Raw genomic sequence first — 23249 nt, 5'->3', positions numbered from 1 at the left:
CTCCCTCCCTGCTCATTCCAGTTTCAATGAAGGAAAAGATGTCAACCGATTAATGAAGGGCAAACAATTCAAGGGAAAAAGCAATTGCCAAAATGAAATGTTCCTTAATTTAAGAGAGGAGAAAAAAAGAATTTTTGCTCAAATCTATCTAGAGAACATATTTCAAAGGAATTTGGTAATGGTGATGGTTTGGTCACCTAGCAAATCAGGGGAAAAATCCACTATCTATATGAGCATGAAAGGGCACACCACAGAATTCCAAAAATACTCTATTTCATGAATCTGTCATACTTACCAGAACCTTCAGATAAATGCCTTGGAAGTGGCAGATAGAAACATTCTGATATGACCACCAAGACCTGGAGGGAAAAAAGTGATTTCACAGTGAGTGGATAGGACATTTGTTACCAAACAACCTCAAAGTTAGGTCCTGCTTCTATAACCAGACATTCATAGACAAATATCAATACACAGCAATTGGTCAAAAGTCCTCAAAAAAAGACAAGGGTATAATTAAGAATTTTCTATTTTTCAAATGTGATATAACATAGGAAAACACTATTAACTGTAGAACAGGGGTCACAAAGTCAAATGTATACACACAGACCGCTAAAAATAGATGAATCAAGCAAGTGTAAGAAAACAGACACTATCAGCCAAGTCTAAAGTGATCTTTAAAAAAGAAAACATATTCTGACAAATAAAAGTAGTCTGTACATGGGTTGTCTCTCACCAGTGGGTAACCCTGATTGTGTGGAAGAATACTTCAGGGTGTAGAATTCTTAAGAGTCCTATAAGAAATTACTACAGGGACCAACTGTGAGAAAACACTTCAGTGATGTGAACTAAATCCTATTTTAAACAGTGATTGACTGGCTTCACACCTCTGACCTTGAATGCAGCATTGAGTCACTTGCTACTTACTATAAACATGCTGTTTCCCTTGATAAACCACAAGCTCCTAAGAGGCAGGTTCATTCTAGTCCATGTTCCAGGCCTGGATGGTGTGGGCCGTGGTGATGAAACTGACAGGACGACGTGTGAATCGGGGCCAAGTCAGCGGGAGCCCCTCGCTCTCTACGCCCTCCCCATGTCCTCCCCTACACAGTGCACAACACAGAGAAGTCAGCACAGGAGGAAGCTGCCCACTGAGAAGGGCTTCACAGTTCCTCTTTTACCTAGCTAACTCCTGGAGTTCACCTACACTTTGAACAACTGCCCAGTCTTTAAAATAGGAATAGTACTTCATAAATATGTTTTTAAGGGGCTCTAAAATTTAAAAAACCCAAAGTCATTGCCCTTTTGATTCCATTTTATAAACATCAAATGAGAACCTCACTTTATTACCATCTGTATATTCATTTATTACTTACTTAATATTTGCCTCATTAGGTTCAAGATATCATGTTAACTTCTGAGGGGAAGGGTTCAAAAAGAGAAAAAAATGGCAGTCTAATTAAGAAGCAATATGGAACAGGGGTCTCATAAAAAATGAAGAAAGCTCTTTGATAGATACTTAAGAGATACAGAGATTACAACCAGTTATGGGGGTGGGGAAGACTCTAGAATGACCACTTGAAAGGTGGCATTTAGGGTCCTGGGCATGGTCAGGAGCGGAAGGGCAGCAGCAGCTATCTGGCTCTTGTAAGCGACACCAAACTGGACCACAGGGGCTCTTGGATCCAGAGAAAGGCCTAAATGCCAGGCTGAGGAGACCCATGTGCTGGGCAGTGTTCCTCCTTGGGAAGGAACAAGCTCCAAGCCATCAAATTGATTTGAACAGCAAAGAGGAAAACATCTCCATCTGAAAAGACTGAGGTTGAAAACCTATTTCTAATATGACAGTCACTTGCTTATAGTAGCTATTCACTGGACATAATGTTCTTTGTGACTTTTTTTTTTTTTTTTCCTTTTGGCTTTCTTAATACCAACTGGAGGGGAAATTTTTGGTCCTGACACATTGCAAGGGAAAGAAGAAACACCTGCCAGTGACAAATAACTGGCATTTACAACAAAGCCTGGGAGGGAGTAAGTCCCACCTGTGAGATACCTGGGCCATCTAGAGCGCTAGGTAAGGGGGCCTAGCACAGACTTATGGGACACCAGCCTCAACCTTGTCAGCTGTGTGACCCTGGGCAAGTCACTTAACTGTTCTCTCACTTGCACTTTCTCTTGAAAGGACAGGCTTGGGACTAGTCTATCACTAAGGGCTGTTTTATATCTCTAAGAGTATATAATTCCATTATACTGTCTTCCTTCCCAGAAATTGGGAGGAAAACCCTCTCATTCTATCAGTTCAGGATCTATTTTCCAGTCTCAAGAACCACTCCCTTGGGATGAGTCACTTTCTGAGCCACTAAGAATGGTACTGTTTAAAAACAGGGTCTATATAGGATTGGTGTCCTCATCTTCATCTTCCCTTCCATGGTTAGATTTTCAGGTTTCAGCTTAGCAGACAGCCAGGCATCTAAAAGAGGAGAGTAGACGGATTTGCCATCTTTCACAGGAAAGATGAAACTTTCTTCCACTAGGAACTGGTCAGCAGCATGTAGAAAAATAGTCCACCCAAGCTGCAAAATCCAGACAGTGTCCATACCTACCAACCGAAATGGAGACCAGATAACAGAGGCAAAAGATTGCTACCTGTGTTTTCCATTGCTTTTCTGCCTGTCTACAGATTTGCTATCTTCCACCCTTCAAAGCAGAGTTGCTGATGTCAGAAAATGATGCGGCCTGAGTGATTTGATACACAGACTATGCACTTAAGGATCTTTCCCATATTGGTTTAAAATGCAAAATATATACTTGATTTCTAAAACTGAGCTCTTTGTTTACATGTGAAAAATAACATTTAGTAAAATATTTCAACCACTAGGCTCAATCAAGACAGCAAGCAAAAATCAAACTAGCAGCCTTGTTTTGACTTCCCATCTTTTAAAATTAAGGAAAAATAGGAAATGTAATAGTCAGGCTTATGGGAAACAATGACTTGATCCGGAAATCACTTCTTATGGAAAACATCCTGCCCTTTCTGGCCACTGCATAAGTTAAACTCCATAAAGACTCATAGAGGGAAGGAGACCCTCCAAGGTCACCAAGACCAAGTTTCACATAACTGCACACTGGGCCTTGCTTTCAGCCCCCAGTTAATGGCAAAGGTGACACAGAGCAATGAACTGATCACCTGCAGACCTCATTGAAGGCAAAAATTCTAGCTGTTGTGTTTCTTTTAACATGTTACAGTTGTAGAAGAGGCATTTTGAGCAGAGACATGTGTTTGCTATTTTATGGAAATGTATTAACAGAAAATGTATGAGTCTATTACTGCTTTGAAATTATTATTTCCTTAAATAACATTCTCTTCCCAACTTCTTATGAAGGAACAGTAATCTCTATCACTTAGTCACTTGAATAGTCTAGAATCAACTCTCTTCTTTCTTCACGTCAAGCCTCTAATAACCTTCCTACACTGATTATTTGACTCTAAGTTTCCAAATAACTTAGGGCTTAGGCAGGCTTGACTTCTTGGACTTATGGTCAACCTCAAAAGTAAAATTCTAAAACTTTTTATGTGAGAAGAGTTTTCAGTGATCTTCCAATAGGCCCACACTCAAACTACATACCCCATAATTCCATCTCAGAATCACCCAGGATCTCATACTGTTCCCCCTACAGAAGCCTCACACTCATGCAGCTCCAGAGTAGACGGTAGATGGGAGAAGCACATTTATATCCAAAGTCAAAGTTATATCCAAAGTCAAATCATTTTAGGCCAGAGCATCAGGGAAATGTTAGTTAGCAGTAAGACTAATGCAGCAGAATGGAACATACCTAGGACCTAATGAATGACGTATCTAAGTTCTATCCCCACCCATGAAGTTAACATCAGCAATCAAATGACAAATATAAACCATAATACGAAGTAAGCATGTTCATGGCAAAATAAAATCGAGCTTCCTTGGCTTCTTGGAATATGACTTTGTAGTACCAAGTTGTGACTTGCTATAAAGGCGACTGCTAACATTTTAAGCTTATTTTTTAAAAGACCTTGCAAAAGAGCTGAAATACATTACAAAGTGTAAGGATAGACTTTAAGACAATCTTACCTAAAGGGCTGTCCTTTTCATACAAATTTTTAGTGATCATCAATTATTCCTATCATACAGTGTTTAAGGGCTATGTGATTAGTATATAGTATAGTAACTTTTACGAACTTCTTAGACTTTAAAGCCCAAACTGATCAAGTGTAGGTAAAGAGAAAGATTTCAAAAATATATACAACCAAGAGTAAAACACGCCCAAACATTTATAGTTGCCTATATAGTTAAGTAAATAAATGTATTATTCCAACACTTACCTAACTCTAGGGAGAAAATACACACATACCTAATGGATAGTAATTTTCATATCCAAAGAAGACATAGTGATGTGGTTTGCATCTTATTTTTTCACATAATAATGATTGTGTTTTTTATCCACATTATCTTACACACTCCACCTGGGGAAAACTGCAGTGTATGTATAAGCAGCTGGTGAGTTTAGAGGTTCAATTTGAGTATACGAACAGGAAAGATCATCTTGTTCACCCAAGGAACAAATTCACAGCTTTGGTCTTATCATCACAATGTTCTAATCAAGTAGGCAATTTGTGAATTCACAGCTGACTCAGTTGTCTTGGAAACTGACTATGAATTCGAGTAAGTCTCTATTTCTTTCTTCATTACTGCCTATATTTTGGGTAGCACACGACTTCAGAATATTTAAGAGACAGGATTAGGCAATAATAATTTAATGAATTTTCCAGTATTTCTCAAATTTCCATTGAAAGCAGTATCAAACAAGCAAATATTATTTAACTGCTTAGATTACACGCAAAATGATGTTTGTTTATGAGCTTTTTCTTTCTTGGCTGCTTTCCAGTTTTGCATGAAACCAACTGGCTTTAAAGACAAGAAAAAAGATTGGCATTATCTCTTACCAGACCCATGAAAAGGCCAAAAATCAAGGTGGCTATGATGAAAAAGACGTAAGAACACCAAGCAGGAACTCCAAGGGTCACTGTGAAATAGTTGTGAAGATGCTGTAATCAGAAGAAAAAAGTAAAAAAAATATATTTATAATGAGGACTAAGAATGTCTGAATCTCCCTCTTTATCTATAACTCAAGTCTGCAAATTGTTTCTACTTATATGAGCCCCCACAAAGGTCGTCCAGCAGTTCATGCATCTACATGATTCTTCAAGAACAAGTCAAATTTTACAACATTGAGAATCTGAGAGTAATAATCAAGGTCATATGTAGTAAAAGTTATACTTCCTTAAAGTTCATGATCAAATAGAACTCTGGTAGAATTGGTTATCTAGTCCCTTCTTCCATCCTGAGATTTTTTTTGTCACTCTGCCCTAATAATTTATAACCTTAATTTTTACTCATAATATGGCATCCATAAAAAATTAAACTTCTTGGGCCTTTACCAATTTTTAAGTAGAACTAAATTACTACTTACGGAACATCAACCATTTAAAATGTCTCTGTGCTTCCTTTTCTAATCAGACTCTTATTATTGCTCTACCCTCACTCATCCTTAACAACTTTCCTAATCACCATAAAACCTGAATGTAATAATAGAAGACATTTTCCAGTTAATTCATTATGAACAAATAAGATTTCATCGGTCTTCAAATAGAGTGCACATCCCTTCTTGTTTACTGTCCCCTGGGACTCTATTTGATGCCAAACACTAAAAAATAAGTGAGGAGATACAATCTTAGCTAGAAATTATTTACATGCTAAATCATACAGGAATTACAGATATGAGCCTGCCAGTCTGGAGTCAAAGCACATTTATATATGGACTTGCAAGAGCCATGCTGCCTCATGATGGCTTTGTGATAATCTATTTTAGGCTCTTACAGCTTTAAAAACATTCACTAAAAAACCAATAGTTTTATGATTTTGTTATGTCTATAGATAGTTTTATCTATAAAATTACTGGGCACAGGATGAAATGGCTCCAAGCTAAATGCCACCAGCAAGCAGAGATAATGACTGAATGACTTGCCTAGAACTGGTAAGGTTGATGAAAATGAGGCCAAGATTCTATTTTAATATTTCTCAAAACCTAAGTTACTCGACTATCTCCCATTGGTTTCTCAGTTTATAACTGTCAATACAATTAAATAATATATTTTATTCTGGCTTAATTCAGAATAATAAACAAAAAAGCTTGTTAACTGATCTAGAATAATCTGAGATCTCTTCTCTCCAATTTTTTACTCAGCAGTAGAGATATATCTAAAGACTCATCAAGTTTTTAAATACACATAATCAGTGTTCAATAAATATTTATTGAATAAGAAAAAGATACTAGCAAATCCTTAAACTATTCATAAGAAATGCAAACAACTCTTGATTTGAAAAACTGTCATCTGTCCTCTGCTGATGGCACTGGTCGTCACTCTGTCTTCAGCCAGGGCAATTATTTATTAAGAATAATCTAGGGCTTCCCTGGTGGCGCAGTGGTTGAGAGTCCACCTGACGACAGAGGGGACACGGGTTCGTGCCCCGGTCCGGGAAGATCCTACATGCCGCAGAGCGGCTAGGCCCGTGAGCCATGGCCACTGAGCCTGCACGTCCGGAGCCTGTGCTCCGCAACGGGAGAGGCCACAACAGTGAGAGGCCTGCGTACTGAAAAAAAAAAAAAAAAAAAAAGAATAATCTAGTATTCTGCAGCCCAAGTAGGCAAAAGAGGTATTTGGGATACAAAAGGTTGTTTCATTCAAATTCCGTTCAATGGAAGTTTTAAGATGCATTGCACAGTTCTCTACTTTAGGAAATTTTGTATATTGAACATAGTTTATTTATGCTTTTCTTGATTATTCAATGTCATCATCAAGATTAAACTGTGAAATGTGCCAAAGAATTAGAAGACATGGAAAGCCAGTATTCCTTTGTGCTGACCCATGGATGTATGAATTCTGGAACTTGCTTTATAAGTAATATCTGCCCATATAGTTGGAATGAATAACAGCATCCAGTTATAAGTCCTTCTGGACAGTGTCTTGTGCCCTTTTGCAAAATAAATGATTTAAGAGACCCTCAAGAAATTTTCTAAGTTATTTTCTAGGATTCAATAAATTGTGTGCCTTTGAATCACTGCATTCTGAGACAGTCTTAGTGCTTTCAAAAACATCCTCATATTATAATAGGTTCCACTTCAATTTTCTTGTATCAACTCACTCTTTAAAGGATTTATTTGAGCTTCTTAGAGAAACTCTGCCATCTTGTGGTCTTTTTAGGTGATTATTACTAAAGCCTCATTAATCAAGTTGTGCTCTCACAACTGTAGCCACAAATCTTTACCTGTTTACTTTGTCTGAGTCCACGATGGTTTCAGAGTACCTTTAAGAGTATTAGGGTTCCTGGTACTAGGCACTTGAAGTTTTGCTGTATATATGTTTCCAAATAATAACTGATTAAAACTGATCTGGTTCAATTTTAGATTTCTGTGTTTCCTTTCGTTGCCAGGTAAAGTAACAGTTTTCACTTGTGGAAAATACTGACCTAGTTCAATATTATATATGCTCATTACAAGGAAGCATCCTGTTGTTTACTTATGCACGAAAATGTCGCCTGCTGGGCCCAATACCTTATACTTTTGCAATAGGTGACTGAATTAGAGTTAAGTTTTGGCTACATACATTTTGGCTACATACATTTGAACGAGAGAACTAAATGCAGAATAAATGAGAAGAATATTCCAACCAGTGGTCAGATGGATTTAAGGAATGGAGCCAGGCCAAGGTGTCCAGGGGTCAGAGGTGGAGCCTCCCCTCCCCAGGGAGGCCAGCAAGCCCTCTGGGATCTGAACTACTGCAGGTCAGGTTAAATCCCGCCCAAGGGCACCACTCATCCAGCCCAGCGTCGCAGAGTCTCATTCAGAGCTGGGCTGGCCCCAAGGGACAGAGAGCCTTTTGAATTTAAATCCCATCTGCATCCCAGGATATACCCTGAGGAGTTTGGGAATGATCCTTAAACCCCTTTCAGACACAGATTAGAATCCTCAAAATATCCTCCCTGTGTGGGAGTAGCTCAGAAAGCCTTCTCCAGTGATCACCAAGGGCTCACTTCCCCTTCTATGTTCTACCCTCTCAACACCTCCAACAAGACACAAATCTGCAGCCTCTTGTAGGCTCGAGGGGAGGTGACTTGTGGATGGGCACCATCTCACTGTAATATGGTTCCAGATATTTTTACAAACAACAAAAAATCCAAAAACAGTAAGAGAAGAGACACCACCATCTAAAACAGAGGGGGATGTTTTAGAGTTTTAAAATTCACTCTGGTTATTCTCCAGTCTAAACATTCATGGCCTTTAATTCTCATCATGAGATAACTGATAAATCATTAAATCTTCTCCATCACACAGCGTGTCCAATAAGTTACCTTATTGTAACTAAAATTTGCCATATGCCTGCATATTTTCATAACAACAGTAACACTGAGGAGAGGTATTAACTTACATCCTGTATTAGCTCAGTAAGCAGCACAAATTCAACAAATAAAGTAATGCTTAAATACATTCAAATGCTAAACCTAGTTAACAAAAGTACACATTGTACAACTGTCATAAAACCCTATTTCAATCCTATCAACCGTGGTTAAAAAATAAGTGAAAAAAGATAAAGTATTCCTTGTTGACTAATCAGTGGAAAAAGTAAAATAATGATGACAACAATGAATAATGAATAAAAGTAACAAAAAACAGTTCTCAAGTACATGATAGGCACCAGGTTCTATGCTAAGCACAGAACAACTGTCTATGGCAGGGAAAACAAATGGGTTGGGAAACATACAGCGGGTGGACTAGCAACCCATCCATGGGACACTGCTGCTGAGAAAAGACTGACTCCTATCTGTCTATGCATCCACAAAAATCTCAGTATGGTAAGAGACTGTGGATTGGCATCAACAATCTTGCCTCACTGGCATTAGCCCCTCTGCGTCTTTCTTTCTTCCCTGTTTTTACCTTCTTCCTCAGAGTCTTTACACTCTTTTAGTTCCAGTGCTGTGTTTCTTCTGTTCACTGTTAATACAGTTGCACTGCAGTTTTATATTATCTAGACTTGAGTTAAAAACAGATTATGTTCCCCACAATTACATACTCAACATTGATGTGAGGATCTTGGGCACAGGAGAAGAACCAGCTAAATAAGCTAACTGAGCAGCCAGGTGGTCAGCTAGGAGAACGGGCTTAAGTATCAGCAGTTCTGTAAGGACAAGGTAAACTATAGCTAGAGGTTGCAGTGGGAATCAGAGACTGATGCATAGCCAAGGACTGGGTCACACTAGGCCAGAGATCATACCCTCTGAATAAGAGGACAAGGGCTGAATTCTGAAAACACAAGTGGTGAGAGCCCTTCCCAGAGATTTGATGAAAGGCTGGGGACTTGTTTCTAAGAATAAAAGAAATTACAAAAGTTTGTCAAGAGGCTTGAGGAAACCAGATGCTGATACAGAGAGTAATACCAGATTTCTATTATAGATATTTAAGGTAATGTGTACACATATGAGGAGACTAAAATAACCTACAAACCTACCATCTATATTCTTTTAGTCATGTACATCCCCACCCCGCCCCCCACCACACATACACACACAACCTACAATCAGGGCAAATGTATTAGTGACCCCAATAAATATAAATGGACTAACTTTATCAGTGAAAAGAATTACTTCTTGCTATATGCTTTTAAAAAGATTTACTTAAAACATAACAACAAAAAGGTTGAAAGTAGAAAAAAATATCCCAGGTATACACTAACCAGAGAGAAAAAATATGGTATTAATATTAGACAAAATGACCTAATAGAATGTAAAATGCAATTGCTGTTTGTCAAATTCTACAGTTTATCTTATAAAATTGTATTTTTTGTTCTTTTAAAAAATATCTGGAAAGTCTGAACATATGTATATATAAAATATATAAATATCATATATACTTTACTTCTCAGTCCTAATAAGAACATCTTAATTGGTTATTCAGAGATGGATCATATTCTATTCTCCAAATGGCCTTTTCTCTTAAGTCCAATGCATCCACACAGAATCCATCCATGCTGCCCAAGGCTGTGCACTGTGCCTACAAAGATAAAACATCAACTCCTGGCCTTGATGTGCTCCAAATGCCACACATCGTAATCATTTGCATGACATGATGAAAAACTGCAACTCCTTGTTTATCAGTCAAGCTATAAGAGGTCTGAGCAATCATTTATTTTCCCTGGTACTATCTTTGAACATAAAACTACTCTTTAACAATGTGTGAAGGTCACAATCAGCTTCCATCTAAGCTCTTCTTAATCCTCAGAACAAATTCATCTCTTGACCTGCAGTTATAATAGATTCTGTGCTAAGATCTTGATGATGATTCCTCACACTTATTAATTAATCCTCTTGGATTAGACATTATATAGCTATAAGGTTTTCAGATAGCTATCAGAATATATGACTCCATCAACCTTTATTGTCAAAATACTGCAATAGGCTGAATCCCTTACTCTCAGTTCCTGGTTTGTAATTCATAATTCTCAACCTTTGAATAAACTTCTTGCCAATATTACGAAAATATCAGAAGAAAACCATATGAAACTCAAACTATCTGAAAAGGGAAAAACGCTAGTTATTGTTTAATATGATAAACAAATGTCAAAAAAAACAGTTAACAAATCTTAACCAAAAAAAGACTGAATCTAAGTTACCAATTTGCTTTCTGTTTTAAAAATTAAACAAAAAAAACCCTAAAGTAGGTATCTCACAAGGCAGGAAATATAACACAACTGAGAAACTAGGACACAAAAATTTGTTCTTAAATTTCCCTAAACATACAGTAAATGCATGAAAAACAGAGAGTCTTCATGAGCTCCCTGAATATTAAGTTCCAAATATGATGCATGACCTATAATCATAGCTTAGAAAAGACAAATATAGGGAGGGACTCACTTCTAAAGATCTTTTGAAATACTTTAAGGATATATATTTAATTTCACAGCAATTTTGTCAAATCTGGTAGGATTTATTAGTTCACCCTACATGTAAAGAGGAGCAAAAGCTTATGTGATACATTCAAGATTATGTAACAGTTCAACACTTTAACCTAAATAAGTTCTAAGCCACTGAAAGGACTCAGTGAAATGATACAATCACACATATCAGGGGCTCTCTTCCTTAAAGGGCCACATCATAAATATTTTAGGCTTGTGGGCCATATGATCTCCATCACAACTACTCATCTCTACCACTGTAGTGTGAAAGCAGTCACAGAATACAAGTAATAAGTGCATGTGACTGTGTTCCAACAAAACTTTATTTACCAAAAAGGGTGGCCCGGCCCACACACAAGTTGGCTGATCCCTGACAAATATTTGATCTGTAGGGAGATTACAACAATGGGAAAATAAGATGAAGAGAAACCACATAAGCCCTTTCAGCTTTGTTAAAAGGATTCATTACCGATCTAAGAAAATATGACTTTGACACAGTAGTTACAGGTCTCTGTCCAATTTATGTCCCTAGAAGGACACAAAGACACACTTCCACTGTGACCCCATGTAAGAGTAGTTCTGTGACTTAAAAAGAAAACGGAAATTATAAAACCATTTATAAGTGTTTATTTTCCAATTATTTAGACGCTACCGTTTCACTCTTAAAAAAAAACCCTCTGCCAATATAATAATAAAGGGCATATTTACTCACCCATATCTTGCCAGAGATGCTAAAAAGACCAGCCATTCCAGACATCCTAAAAAAATAAAGAGAAGGAGAACCACTGGTGATGTATGGTATTAAAAAACAAACAAACAAACACAAGATTCAAGTCACAAGGACTACTCCTCCACTTCTTGCAATACATTGTCCTCTCTCCTGGATTCATTTCCATCCTTATAGAGCTTAGACCCCATGGTCACCATCTGAATTACTCTGCTCTAAATACGGTCAAGTCCCTGATCCTTTCTCCCTGCATGGTGCATGCCTGGCGAAATCCCTAACCCTGAGCAGCTGAATGTCTCTGGGGAAAAAATCACGATCTCCCCTCACAGTCACAAACCTCAGCGAGCACTCAATACGGCCCAGTCCCACTGTTATCTTTTAGGCTCTTACCTGAGAGCCTATCATATCCTTTTCTCTCCCTTCAAACTTTACACACCCTCCCCTCCCCATGCACTCTCAGCTAACAAACACTGCTTGTCTGTCACTGTGAAACCAGAGCCATTATGTGATCTCTCTTATCTTCCCAGCAGCAAATCTGAGCCTGGTGTACAACTGCATCCACCTTCTCCTATTGCAACAGAGAAAGTCTACCTGCCTGAGCACAGTCCAAACCCTCCACTCGTGCCTTGCACCCCATCCCTTCTGTCTTGCTAATGACTTGGTTTTTCCTGTCATCCCATTTCTTGCATCAGCAATTTCTCCCTCTCTGCTGGATCATTTTCATCTGCACGAAAACATGTTCTACCCTCTCTCATCTTTTGAAAAGAGCATCACTGGACCTCAGACGGCCCTCCAGCTCAGCTTCACAAACTTCTCCAAAGAGAAGCCTATACTTGCTGCTGCTTCTTCCTCACCGTATCTTTAACCCATTCAAATCTGGCTTCCATCACTACTGCACTATCACTCCTTGTCAAGGCCACAATGACATCGCATTGCTTCACTCAATGTCTCTATCTCAGACTTGATCTCTCTTAACCCCTTGGTAACATGGGACACGAGTGACTATTCCCTCCTTCTTGAGCACCTTTTACTTGGCTTCTAGGAAACTGTGTACCCTCACCTGTCCTCCTGCCTCACCGGTACTCATTTTCAATTTCCTTTTGCTGACTCCTTCTCTACCCAACTTCTTAACTTTGGAGTGTCCTGTGGCTCAGGCCCAAGCACTTTTCTTTTTCTCTCTCTCTAGGTGATCACCTTCCTTTTAAAACTTTAAATACCATCTATATGCCTTGTATTTGTGTTCCTGAATTCTCCATGGAGACCCAGCTCCATGCATCCAACTTGGCAGCTCTACAAAGAAGTCTGCATCTCAAACTTTCCATGTCCAACCCTGAACCCTTGATTTTCTCTTGCTCAAATCAGTAACTGGTACCAAGACCATCAAATTCTCAAACCAGAAACCAAGGAGTTGTGTGTGTGTGTGTGTGTGTGTGTGTGTGTGTATGAATCTTCCCTCTCCTTCACCTGAGCAAAGTCTACCTTTAAAACATATTTTATTTTTAATAGTAAAACAATTATTAAAACATTTTACAACTACATTTACATCATATAAAAATTTAAATTTCATTTAAAAGTATCAATTATAGTGGTGTTGGATTCACATTAGCAATCACTACATGATCAAAGAGAGTGCTTTCCTTTGCTTTATTACACAGTTATTTCTATTGAGTTAACTACTCAAGTTTCAGACTGCTTTATTTTTTTTCTCCAGGTATACTCCTTTCTTTAGGGCTCCTAAAGCTTCAAACAATTGTTCCTTCCTATCTTTAAACTCAGTCCTGTCTCAGTTTAATTCAACATCTATTAGCAGACATTGATTTCAATCTTATTCTTCTTAGCTATTATTATGACATACAGGGAAACAAAAGAAGCATCAAAGCTTAACATTTGCCAAGTGTTTTTTATTTATTAGGGGCCATGATTAGCACTGAATCTCAGTCTTCAGGGAAGAGCTGGGAAAGTGAAAACTATGATCTCATCTTCCATTTAGAGACTAAAAAGCCTGCTGTAAGTGGGCTCTGAGTGATGCTAAGTTTAATCACTTGGTTAACCAGTGATTGAGACAGACCTCTCCAGTGGAAATGCAGTTTTCCCTTGGTAATGGGTAGGTCATTTGTGGGGTGATATGTTGGCACCATACAAATACCCATTACCCCACAATCTTCTGCCCAAGAGTTTTACAAGTATTGATGACAATGGCCCTGGTTGGCCATCATGCTACTTTCATGCATCCACTCCACACGATTCCTATAACATTTAATAAACTGTAATATTATACTTATGTTCGGTATTCGGAAGGCATCTGAAGTTGTATGGCACTTAATTTAAAAGGCTTTAAAGGCCTGTTCAGCAGTCACTTGTTAACAGCAGAACTATAATTTTATTAGCACCAGCTTCTAAGTCTGTAGTGGTTCCCAACTTTGGCTGCTCCACAGGAACACGAGGCTGCCCCACCAGTACCAGTGTAATCAGAGTCTCTAGGATGGCAGCCAGGGGTCAGTAGTTTTCAAAAGTCCACAGGTGATTCCCCTGGACAAGTAAGGATGCAAACCACTGCTCTCAATCATAGTAATGGCACTTCTTACCACTTCAAATTCAGAAAGGTACAGTTTTGGCGAATCAATAAGCTGACTTTACAGTTCTCTGAAAATGTGAAGAAAGTGCAACACTGTCAGTTTTCGCTAGAAAACTAGTGCTCTTGAAACTCATAATTCCTTAAGAAGAATCCAACATCACAGACGTTAAGCCACACTGCATGATTTTTGGGAAATCGAGTCCAGAATAAGGCATGTTTTCTGCCCAATTCTCAAAGAGATCACACTAATATTGTATAAGTGATTAAGAAGGGCCCAGACCTGGAATCCACGACAAAGAAATGAAGCTGATAATTTGGTGGAGGGAGCAGAGACGGCAGCAGCCTAATTTTGCCTACGGGGTCCAAAAGTGGCCTTAAGTAAGCTTCCCTCAGAGAAGAAATTGACATCATCATGAAATACTAATGATACTCAGATATTTCAGATCTATCCCTAAGCCATTTTTTTCAACCAGAAATTTACTGCATTTCCCAAACTACACAAAAGTAAAAGTTTCAAGTAAGAGCCCAACCATCAGTCATATCCATCTTTCTGCAAAAGTCACACAAAAGGATGATGGAGAGAACATCTTTATAACAGTTACACACTTCAAAACCACAAGCACCCAACCCAAGGGTATGTTAGCTAGAATTATGTAAGATTCACCTTTTAATTGTGTCCTGTGTCCTGCCAGGTCCGGTAAGGAGGGCTCTCACCCAGCTGGCAGGCCAGGTGTGACAGTCAGGCGCCTCCTTCCCCCATCCCCACCCCTGGCCCCCTGCCTACTGATGAATGTCCCTGAAGCTGAGTGGTGAGAGGTGGGAGCAGACAAGTGGCCCAGGTGGGCAGCGGGAGGAAAGCCTTGTTTGTATGTTATAACAATGACAGTGATGCTCATGACAATGGGACTGCTCAAGCTCAAACCGTGTCAACAATGCGGATACAGAGCCTCAGGAAGACTGAAGACATGAGCATCTATTTGTTGGCCCTGAGTGGGCAGCAGCCGGAAAGTGAAAGTGCCACTGGATCCCTCTCCCTCTCTTCTGCATTACAGCTCCCATCTTACCTGGTCCATCACAAGGAGGGAGCCTGGGTCAAAGGGTGGCCCAGAGTGGCAGGGATGCCAGGAGGGGACAGAAGGAGCTCTGGGGTGAGGAGTGAAAAGAGAGAAAAGTCTCACAGGCACTCCAGCCACCAGCTGTCAGAGGTTCTCCAGGCCAGGCCAAACTACAGGAAGGGAAGCCCCGAGCAAGGGAAGCTGAAACCCGAACACGGTCAAAGTGATGACTGAAAACGCCTAATCCCTCTGTCAGTCAAAGAAAAGCTGCTGTGTCTTCAGTCCCCATCACTAAGGAGGCCCAGCACATTATTGGATTCTGGGTACTGGAGAAAAATGCATGCCTTATTAAAGAGGTCTTGCCAATCACAAGGAAGCAGAGCATCCATGGGCAGCTGCCTGGTCCTGGCATCTCAGTTTGGCATGGAGGGGTGGCAGCTGCTCTTTGGGGGAAATCTCTCTCACTTCACCTGAGGCAAAGCTGCTGGCAACAGTGTCTCCATTTAGAGGCTCCCCTGAGTGCCTGAGGGAGCTCTCCTAAATGCCACCAGTGATGTGCACCACAGCACCGCCACTGTTCAACCTCAGCACCCACTCTGCACGGCCACCAGTGGTGGCCCCGCTCAGCAGGCAAAACTCAAGGCCATTCTCACTGCAATAGGATGAGGCCAACCTGCAATACGGACCTCAACCATGTCCCTCAGGAAGAAGTTAGAATCTTATTTCAGTCTATTATCTATTGTAACCTGCCCAAAGCAGCTTAGAGCAACCTGCTAATTTTTGTCACCACCAATAATCACAGGGGGATAAAGGCCACCCCCATCCCACTAGAGAGACCACTCCCACTACCTGCAGCCCAAAGGGGCACAAGGCACTTCAGTTAGGTTTTGCAGCCCCCATTCCATTGGTCTGGGTGGGGTCAGATGGGTATAATAATAGGGTATTGTATTTATGATTTTCAAAACGAGTTCTTACCTTTAACAGAATGACACATTTGGTATCTCTTTCAAAACAATTGATTAAAAAAAGCTATAATTTGATGATCATTATAGGTGGGTAAAGGGTACATGGGGGTTATTGTACTATTTTCTGTACTTTTATGTATGTTTGAAAGTTTCCATAATAAAAAGTGAAAAAAAAAATTGAGTTCTTGTACAAAAATATAGACCAAAGTGGCTCATACCATTATGATTTGTGTATGATTCATACTTGTTACAAGCAAAATAACATGTTGCCTTAAAATACTACCAGAATATAATAAGGAAAAAAATGGAAATGGATGAATTCCTAAAAATGCCACACATCTACTGGTAGCTACAATTTCCAAATTCAATACATCATTCCCAAGATAAGTTAAAAGGCAAACATTTTGGGCTTCACTGGTGGCACAGTGGTTGAGAGTCCACCTGCCGATGCAGGGGACACGGGTTCGTGCCCCGGTCCAAGGCAAACATTTTAAAAGGAAGGTCTGAAAAACATACATTTTTCAAAGGATCACCTGCAAGTTTAAGAATTAATTCCAAGTTTTCTACATTCTCAGAACTCATAAAGTCTCAAAAATCCTGTGGATCAGTCCCTTTTCCAGCCCACTTTCTAACCTTCTGGAATATGAAACCCATACACCATCCAGTGACACCTCCAATTAACAGCTGGGTTGCCACGCTATACTTCTCGGCTGAAGGCCCAGATTCCTACCCAAACACCTTGCGCCACCATGGCTACTTTTTAGCAAGGTCTGCAAGGTCCAGTGAATCAAAATTTCCCTCAGTCTCCTTAACTGGCTGTGGCCATTTTGGCAAGCTTGTCTCATGATGACCCCTGCAGGGGCTCGGCGTGGTGGGACGTGGAGTGGCAGGCACGCTGCCACCGGCGCGAGATGGCTTCCAGCATGTGGGGCAGATGTTTAAAACATATTTTAGATCCACCCATTCTCTCCATCCCCACTGCCACCACCCTGATCTGCACTGACACCATCCCTGGGCTAGACTCTACCTGTCTCGCCTCTCCACATGGCCTTTTCCACTCTCTGCTCACCGCGTGCGCTGCTAACATCCCAGCTCCTCACTGGCCACAGGCCTGCATGATCTGCTTCCTGCCCTCCTCGCTTTCTCAGTTTACACTCCTCTCCCACCCTTTCACTGGCCACCTTTCTGCTCCTCAACACACGGAGCTCTTTCCGATTTGGGGCCTGTGCGGATGCTATGCCCGTTCCTGGGAACGTTCCTCCCCTGCTCATCACCTGGCTGGGCCATGCTGTCTTTAGATCTCACTTGCAGTCCTCCCCTCAGAGCAACCTCTCCTAGCCCCCATCTAATGTCTAATGCAGGGCCACACTCCCACAATTAGTCCCTGACTTAGTAAAGGTTTATTTTTTGTTTTTTTCTGAACAGTCCTTATCTAGACTATGATTCTTTACATCCCTAGTTTTTTTCTTAATCTGTCTTACTTTAAGTCACCCGAGGAGAGCAGAGGGGTCACATCTGTCTTGTTCACTGCTGCACATCTAGCACTTGGAACAGTACCTGCATAAAATCAGTGCTCACATATTTGCAGAATGAAATGCCAGAGATGAGCTGCTTTTAGAATAAGCCATGTATTTCCTATAAATGCTACCAGATTACTTATTCCTGAAATATGGCATGATTTGACCCTATTTCAGCAGGGACATTCCTTACACTTATATATACTAATATAAAATTAATTACAAATATGACAATTCACTCAAAATTAAAACTGTGAAAAAGTTATTATGGCTTGGCCTTATCTGTCTCACCAAGCATTATACAGTTTGCCATTATGGCCAAAAGTTACCCCAGCAGTATTCTGCTAGGCAGCCAAAGACACCATCAGTCTTATTTTCCACACGGATACATGAGCAATTCCTTCATGAACTATAATTCAAGAAACAGTTGCTCCTCTATCTTATGAATAATTTATACGGAAGGAAGGATGGTAAATGGTGTTCACCATATTTTGTAAAGAGAAAACAGGTGACATGGTGCAGAAGTTAGAGGAGAGGATTTCTGTAACCCACCTGAATCTGGGTACTTAATTCCCAGTATCCTAACAACCAGCTGAAACATATGTGGGTCACAAAACCAGAAACACAACATGGGCCAAGCATAGGCATGTGTAGTCTGGGTAACCAGAAGTGAATATGAAGAAAAATGTAGACTGTCAAGTTCTATGGGTTGTTAACTTGAGACCTTCTGTTCTATTAATAACACCTTGTCATTAAAAAACAAGTTACGTTAGAGAAGCCGGGGATTTCCAGCCAGTCAGAGGCTCAACTGATTGCCACTTCTTCTCTAAGATATAGTTCTGCAGGTCTTCATAGATTCCTGGGCCACGGTAACGGCGGAATATCCCATCCTTTGCACTGTAAATTATAAAAACAAATAGAAAATAAATCCATTAAAATATCAAGTATTACAGACAATGAAAATCAAAATAACTATTGGTTTTACATGTGAACTCCACTCTGAATTTTAACTTGGCTCAAATGAAGAAAAAGAAATGTTATAGTTAGGTATAAGTCAGAAAGCACGCATAAATACTTATCTAGTACAAATGAGGAATTCCAAAACAGAAAGTATTAAATATTCTATTTTATTACTGCACAATTTGTGACTATAAGCAAAGTCCTTGGCACTGTCTAATCTGCCAAGTTACTTTTTATTATTTTTGCAACCAATTATTCCGATTTTTCTCTTATAGCAGCAAAACAGCAATTGTTATCAAGTTTTAAAAAATTGTATCCAAATTTCCAAATCTATGTCATCCAAGTCCCTCCCCTGAAAATTAACAAAATGTCTCTTAGTCTCACATACGCCTTTCGTCTTCCCTCCCTCTCGCTTTCTTGCCAGTCAAGCTTCCTAGAGGAGGAGTCTACACTTGCCATTTTCTCCTCTTACATTACTCATTCAACACTCCTGCAGTCGGGGGTCCTGCATCCATGACTCCATGGAAACTGCTCATATTAGAGGTCTCCAATGACTCTTAAGTGCCATATCCATGGAGCACTTTTCTACCATTTTTCCTGGGTGGGTCATTGGCACTGTCCACTGCTGAGCCTCCCTTCCCTTGGCTTTTATGACATGAGCTCTCTGGACTTCTTCCTACTACTCTGTCCATCCCTTCTCATTTCCACACTCCCTGTTTCCCTTTGCAGATGTCCTAATGGTGGTCAACTCAGGTTCTATCCTTGACCTGCTTCTCTTCCCAATGTATCTATTTCTCATTGTCTATATTTCTACTGTTATCTAAACCCCAGTATGTATCTCTAGCCTAGATCTTTCTTAACAGCTTTAGATCCTGAAATCAAGCTATCACCTAAACTTCCCCATTTGGAATTAGCATAAACCCTTCACATTATCTTCTCTATTCTGGCCTCTATCTTCCAAACTTCACCTTATTTTAACGGCTCCTCAAAGGCTTTCACTAGTTAAGAATGGCCCATTGGTAAGTCATCACAGGCTCCTTCCTCCTTATGGCTAATCAATCACCACTTCCAATGATCCCATCTCCTAAGTATCTCCGGAATCCATCCCTTTCTCCTTCCCCCCTCTCACTACCTAAGCCTCTCTGGCCCCATCACCCAGGATGATCCAGCTGTACCCTATGGGCCAGCCACAGAGAACTAGTTACAGTTCTCTGAAGGTTATCTCCTTTTCTCCTGGGCTTTTCCATGATACATCCTCTATCTGGAAAGGCCTTCTCTACCTTGCCTGCTTAACCTATTCCTTCCTATCTATTAAGAATCATCCCATCTTTTACATCATCAGAAAAATCTTCTTTGACCTCCTCACCTATTTGCTACCTGAAATTAGGTTCCTTTCTCTGTAGCACCCTGAGCATTCCTCTCTTCTAATCACTATCATTCAGTGCAGACCAGTCTTTCTCCCTTCAAATGCTAAGCTGCATGAGTGACGGTTATGGAAAACAACTTAGAATACTGGTACACATCTACTGATTTCTAATCTTTGTAAAACCAGAAAATTATTTGAACTTACTGAAAAAATGCTGGGAGGGTAGTGACAAAGAAGCGGCCACTCAAACCTACAAGAAGCATAGACAAAAAAAGTTACAAGTCAAACTCAGACTAAACCAAGCATCTAACTTAAGGTGCAAGAACAAACAGCCTTGAGCTTGTTCTTACAACCACATTAGCAAAATCTTTCCCATTACTGAATCACATTTACTATTTTTTAAAAATAAATTTTTACCCATTTTTATTTACCTAATACTTTCTAGTCATGACATACAACTTGCTTATCTTTGATGTGTTAAACTAGAGTTTTCTGGCTTGTGTAATACTTAGAATTATATGGTGGCTGAAAGGATAGGTTTTAGAGACATGCAATCTGGGTTAAACAACTAAATTCTCCATTTACTAGCTTTGTGTCCTTAGATAAATTACTTAACCTTTCTGAGTCTTGGCTACCTCATCTATAAAATGGGGATATAAAAGCCTAACTGAATTGTTCTGAAGTTATATTGGATCATTATATCAAGTGTGTAGCACATAGTAAAGGACTCAATAAATAATAATAGGTATTATTACATCAGTCATACATTTAAAAAATAATAAGGAATACAAAATAAGTTATGTATAATCTTTGCACATTTATAATATTTGCAAGTACTGTCAAGGGATTCTATATACATTAAATAGATTTTTTTCAATTTGTCTTGGCAAACCTTTACTAAACACTAACTACATATCAATTGTTATGCCAGGTACACCGTGAAGACAAAGATAAAGAAAACCCTTAGTCACTCAGCAAATATTTACTAAGCACCTTCTTTGTTCTGGGCACTGTGATAACTATTCAAGATATAGATAAACAAAAAATGCGTACAGTCTAGTGGCAGAGGGAAAAACTTAATCAAAATAATCACAACCATGACTACAAACAGAGATTGATGATATTAAGGGGCATGCAACAAAAACCTGAATGATATAGGAGTAATGAGCATAATGCTCTTTAAATGTTTACAAATAAATAATGTTTATGTGGGCACCAAAAGTGAGTAAGCCTGGTTCTGGCAAAGAGAAGCAAAGCTGAAGGCTATCTCTGGCCAGCATGGAAAAATGAGACATTATTTTCACCTTTCTCAAAACTTCTGCTTTTCCCATTGAAGAACAATCTGGACAAAATCAAATAGCTATTCAAATAAAGTGGCTCAAATTTTACATCTCTCCTGTCTCACCTGCAATTTGAAACACTGAAGCTTTACTTTTAATAACACGGGAAATTTGCTTATACCCATTCTATAAGTTAAACCTATATTCAGTATAATAATTATTAATTAATGATGAGTCTTCCCAAAAAACAATTACTTTTTTTTTTCTGATATCAAACCAAGTAGACTCTAAAACATCCCTATGGCACTTAAAAGAAAAGATAGTATTCTGAAGGTAATAAAAATCAATTTACAAAAAGAAACATTTACTACATACACTTATCTTTGTACATCTGGGGGGGGAAAAAAAGGTTGTACTGGCAGTTGCAAAAACACATGTGACCTGAGAAGTCCACTGAGGATTTAACAAGCATGTTCACCTCTAACATTGTTTGGAAATACAGCCCAGCAGGGGAACAAGGGTATTTTTTAATAAATTTCCAATGCTAAATTACTAGGGGAAAAAGCATTGGTAATCCTAAACTATTATATGCTTTAAGCTTAAAATAATTACTGCAAACAGTTTCACCTCATTTCTCTCCTAGCTAGAGATTCTTATGACCATTCAAAAATTTTATCTAAGGAGTTACAGTATTAAGGAATTATGCTTTGTTTATATGGCCTTTTAAAGGAGAATGAACAAACAGCATCCCATCGCTACCTCAAGTTTCTATTTAGATTTTATTTTTATCAGAATAAATAGGATTTCTAATATATGTTAGGTATCACTGAAAGCAGTATTTTTAACTTGTTCCTTAAAATCCTTCATGTGATCTTGGTCATCATTGGCCATGGCAATAAATAAAAAATAAATACATCTTTTTTTTTTTTTTTTTTTTTTTGTGGTACGCGGGCCTCTCACTGTTGTGGCCTCTCCCGTTGAGGAGCACACGCTCTGGACGCGCAGGCTCAGCGGCCATGGCTCACGGGCCTAACCGCTCCGCAGCATGTGGGATCCTCCCAGACCGGGGCACGAACCCGGGGCACGAACCCTCCCAGACCGGGGCATGAACCCATGTCCCCTGCATCGGCAGGTGGACTCTCAACCACTGTGCCACCAGGGAAGCCCAAAAATAAATCTTAAAAGTAGTTTATAAAACATTAACTTATACAAAATCTTAAAAGTAGTTCATAAAACGAAAAGACAACCCTCAGAATGGGAGAAAATATTTGCAAACGAGTCAACGGACAAAGGATTAATCTCCAAAACATACAAGCAGCTCATGCAGCTCAATATTAAAAAAACAAACAACCCAATCCAAAAATGGGCAGGAGACCTAAATAGGCATTTCTCCAAAGAAGACATACAGATGGCCAAGAGGCACATGAAAAGCTGCTCAACATCATTAATTATTAGAGAAATGCAAATCAAAACTACAATGAGGTAACACCTCACACCAGTTAGAATGGGAATCATCAGAAAATCTACAAACAACAAATGCTGGAGAGGATGTGGAGAGAAGGGAACCCTCTTGCACTGTTGGTGGGAATGTAAATTGATACAGCCACTATGGAGAACAGTATGGAGGTTCCTTAAAAAACGAAAAATAGAATTACCATATGACCCAGCAATCTCACTACTGGGCATATACACAGAGAAAACCATAATTCAAAAAGACACATGTACCCCAGTGTTCACTGCAGCACTATTTACAATAGCCAGGT

The 23249-nt window shown here is 39.4% G+C and overlaps 1 protein-coding gene across 1 annotated transcript in view; it reads right to left on the bottom strand.

The window, feature by feature from the left end:
• Positions 1–23249, bottom strand: part of TMX4 (thioredoxin related transmembrane protein 4) — a 42667-nt gene that overhangs the window by 5651 nt on the left and 13767 nt on the right. Inside the window, exons 3-7 of the mRNA XM_027118193.1 lie at positions 20411–20456; positions 18649–18777; positions 11754–11799; positions 4979–5080; positions 296–359 (exon numbers count right to left, since the gene is read on the bottom strand). Coding sequence (XP_026973994.1) covers positions 296–359; positions 4979–5080; positions 11754–11799; positions 18649–18777; positions 20411–20456 — 387 coding nt within the window. The remainder of the gene's footprint in view (positions 1–295; positions 360–4978; positions 5081–11753; positions 11800–18648; positions 18778–20410; positions 20457–23249) is intronic.

Source organism: Aethalodelphis obliquidens, unplaced genomic scaffold (assembly GCF_003676395.1).
Source record: "Aethalodelphis obliquidens isolate GAN/ISIS:26980383/991018 unplaced genomic scaffold, ASM367639v1 scaffold18, whole genome shotgun sequence".
Lineage (NCBI taxonomy): Eukaryota > Metazoa > Chordata > Mammalia > Artiodactyla > Delphinidae > Aethalodelphis > Aethalodelphis obliquidens.
The sequence above is the reverse complement of the archived record's forward strand: the minus strand, read 5'-3'. Positions and strand labels throughout refer to the sequence as shown.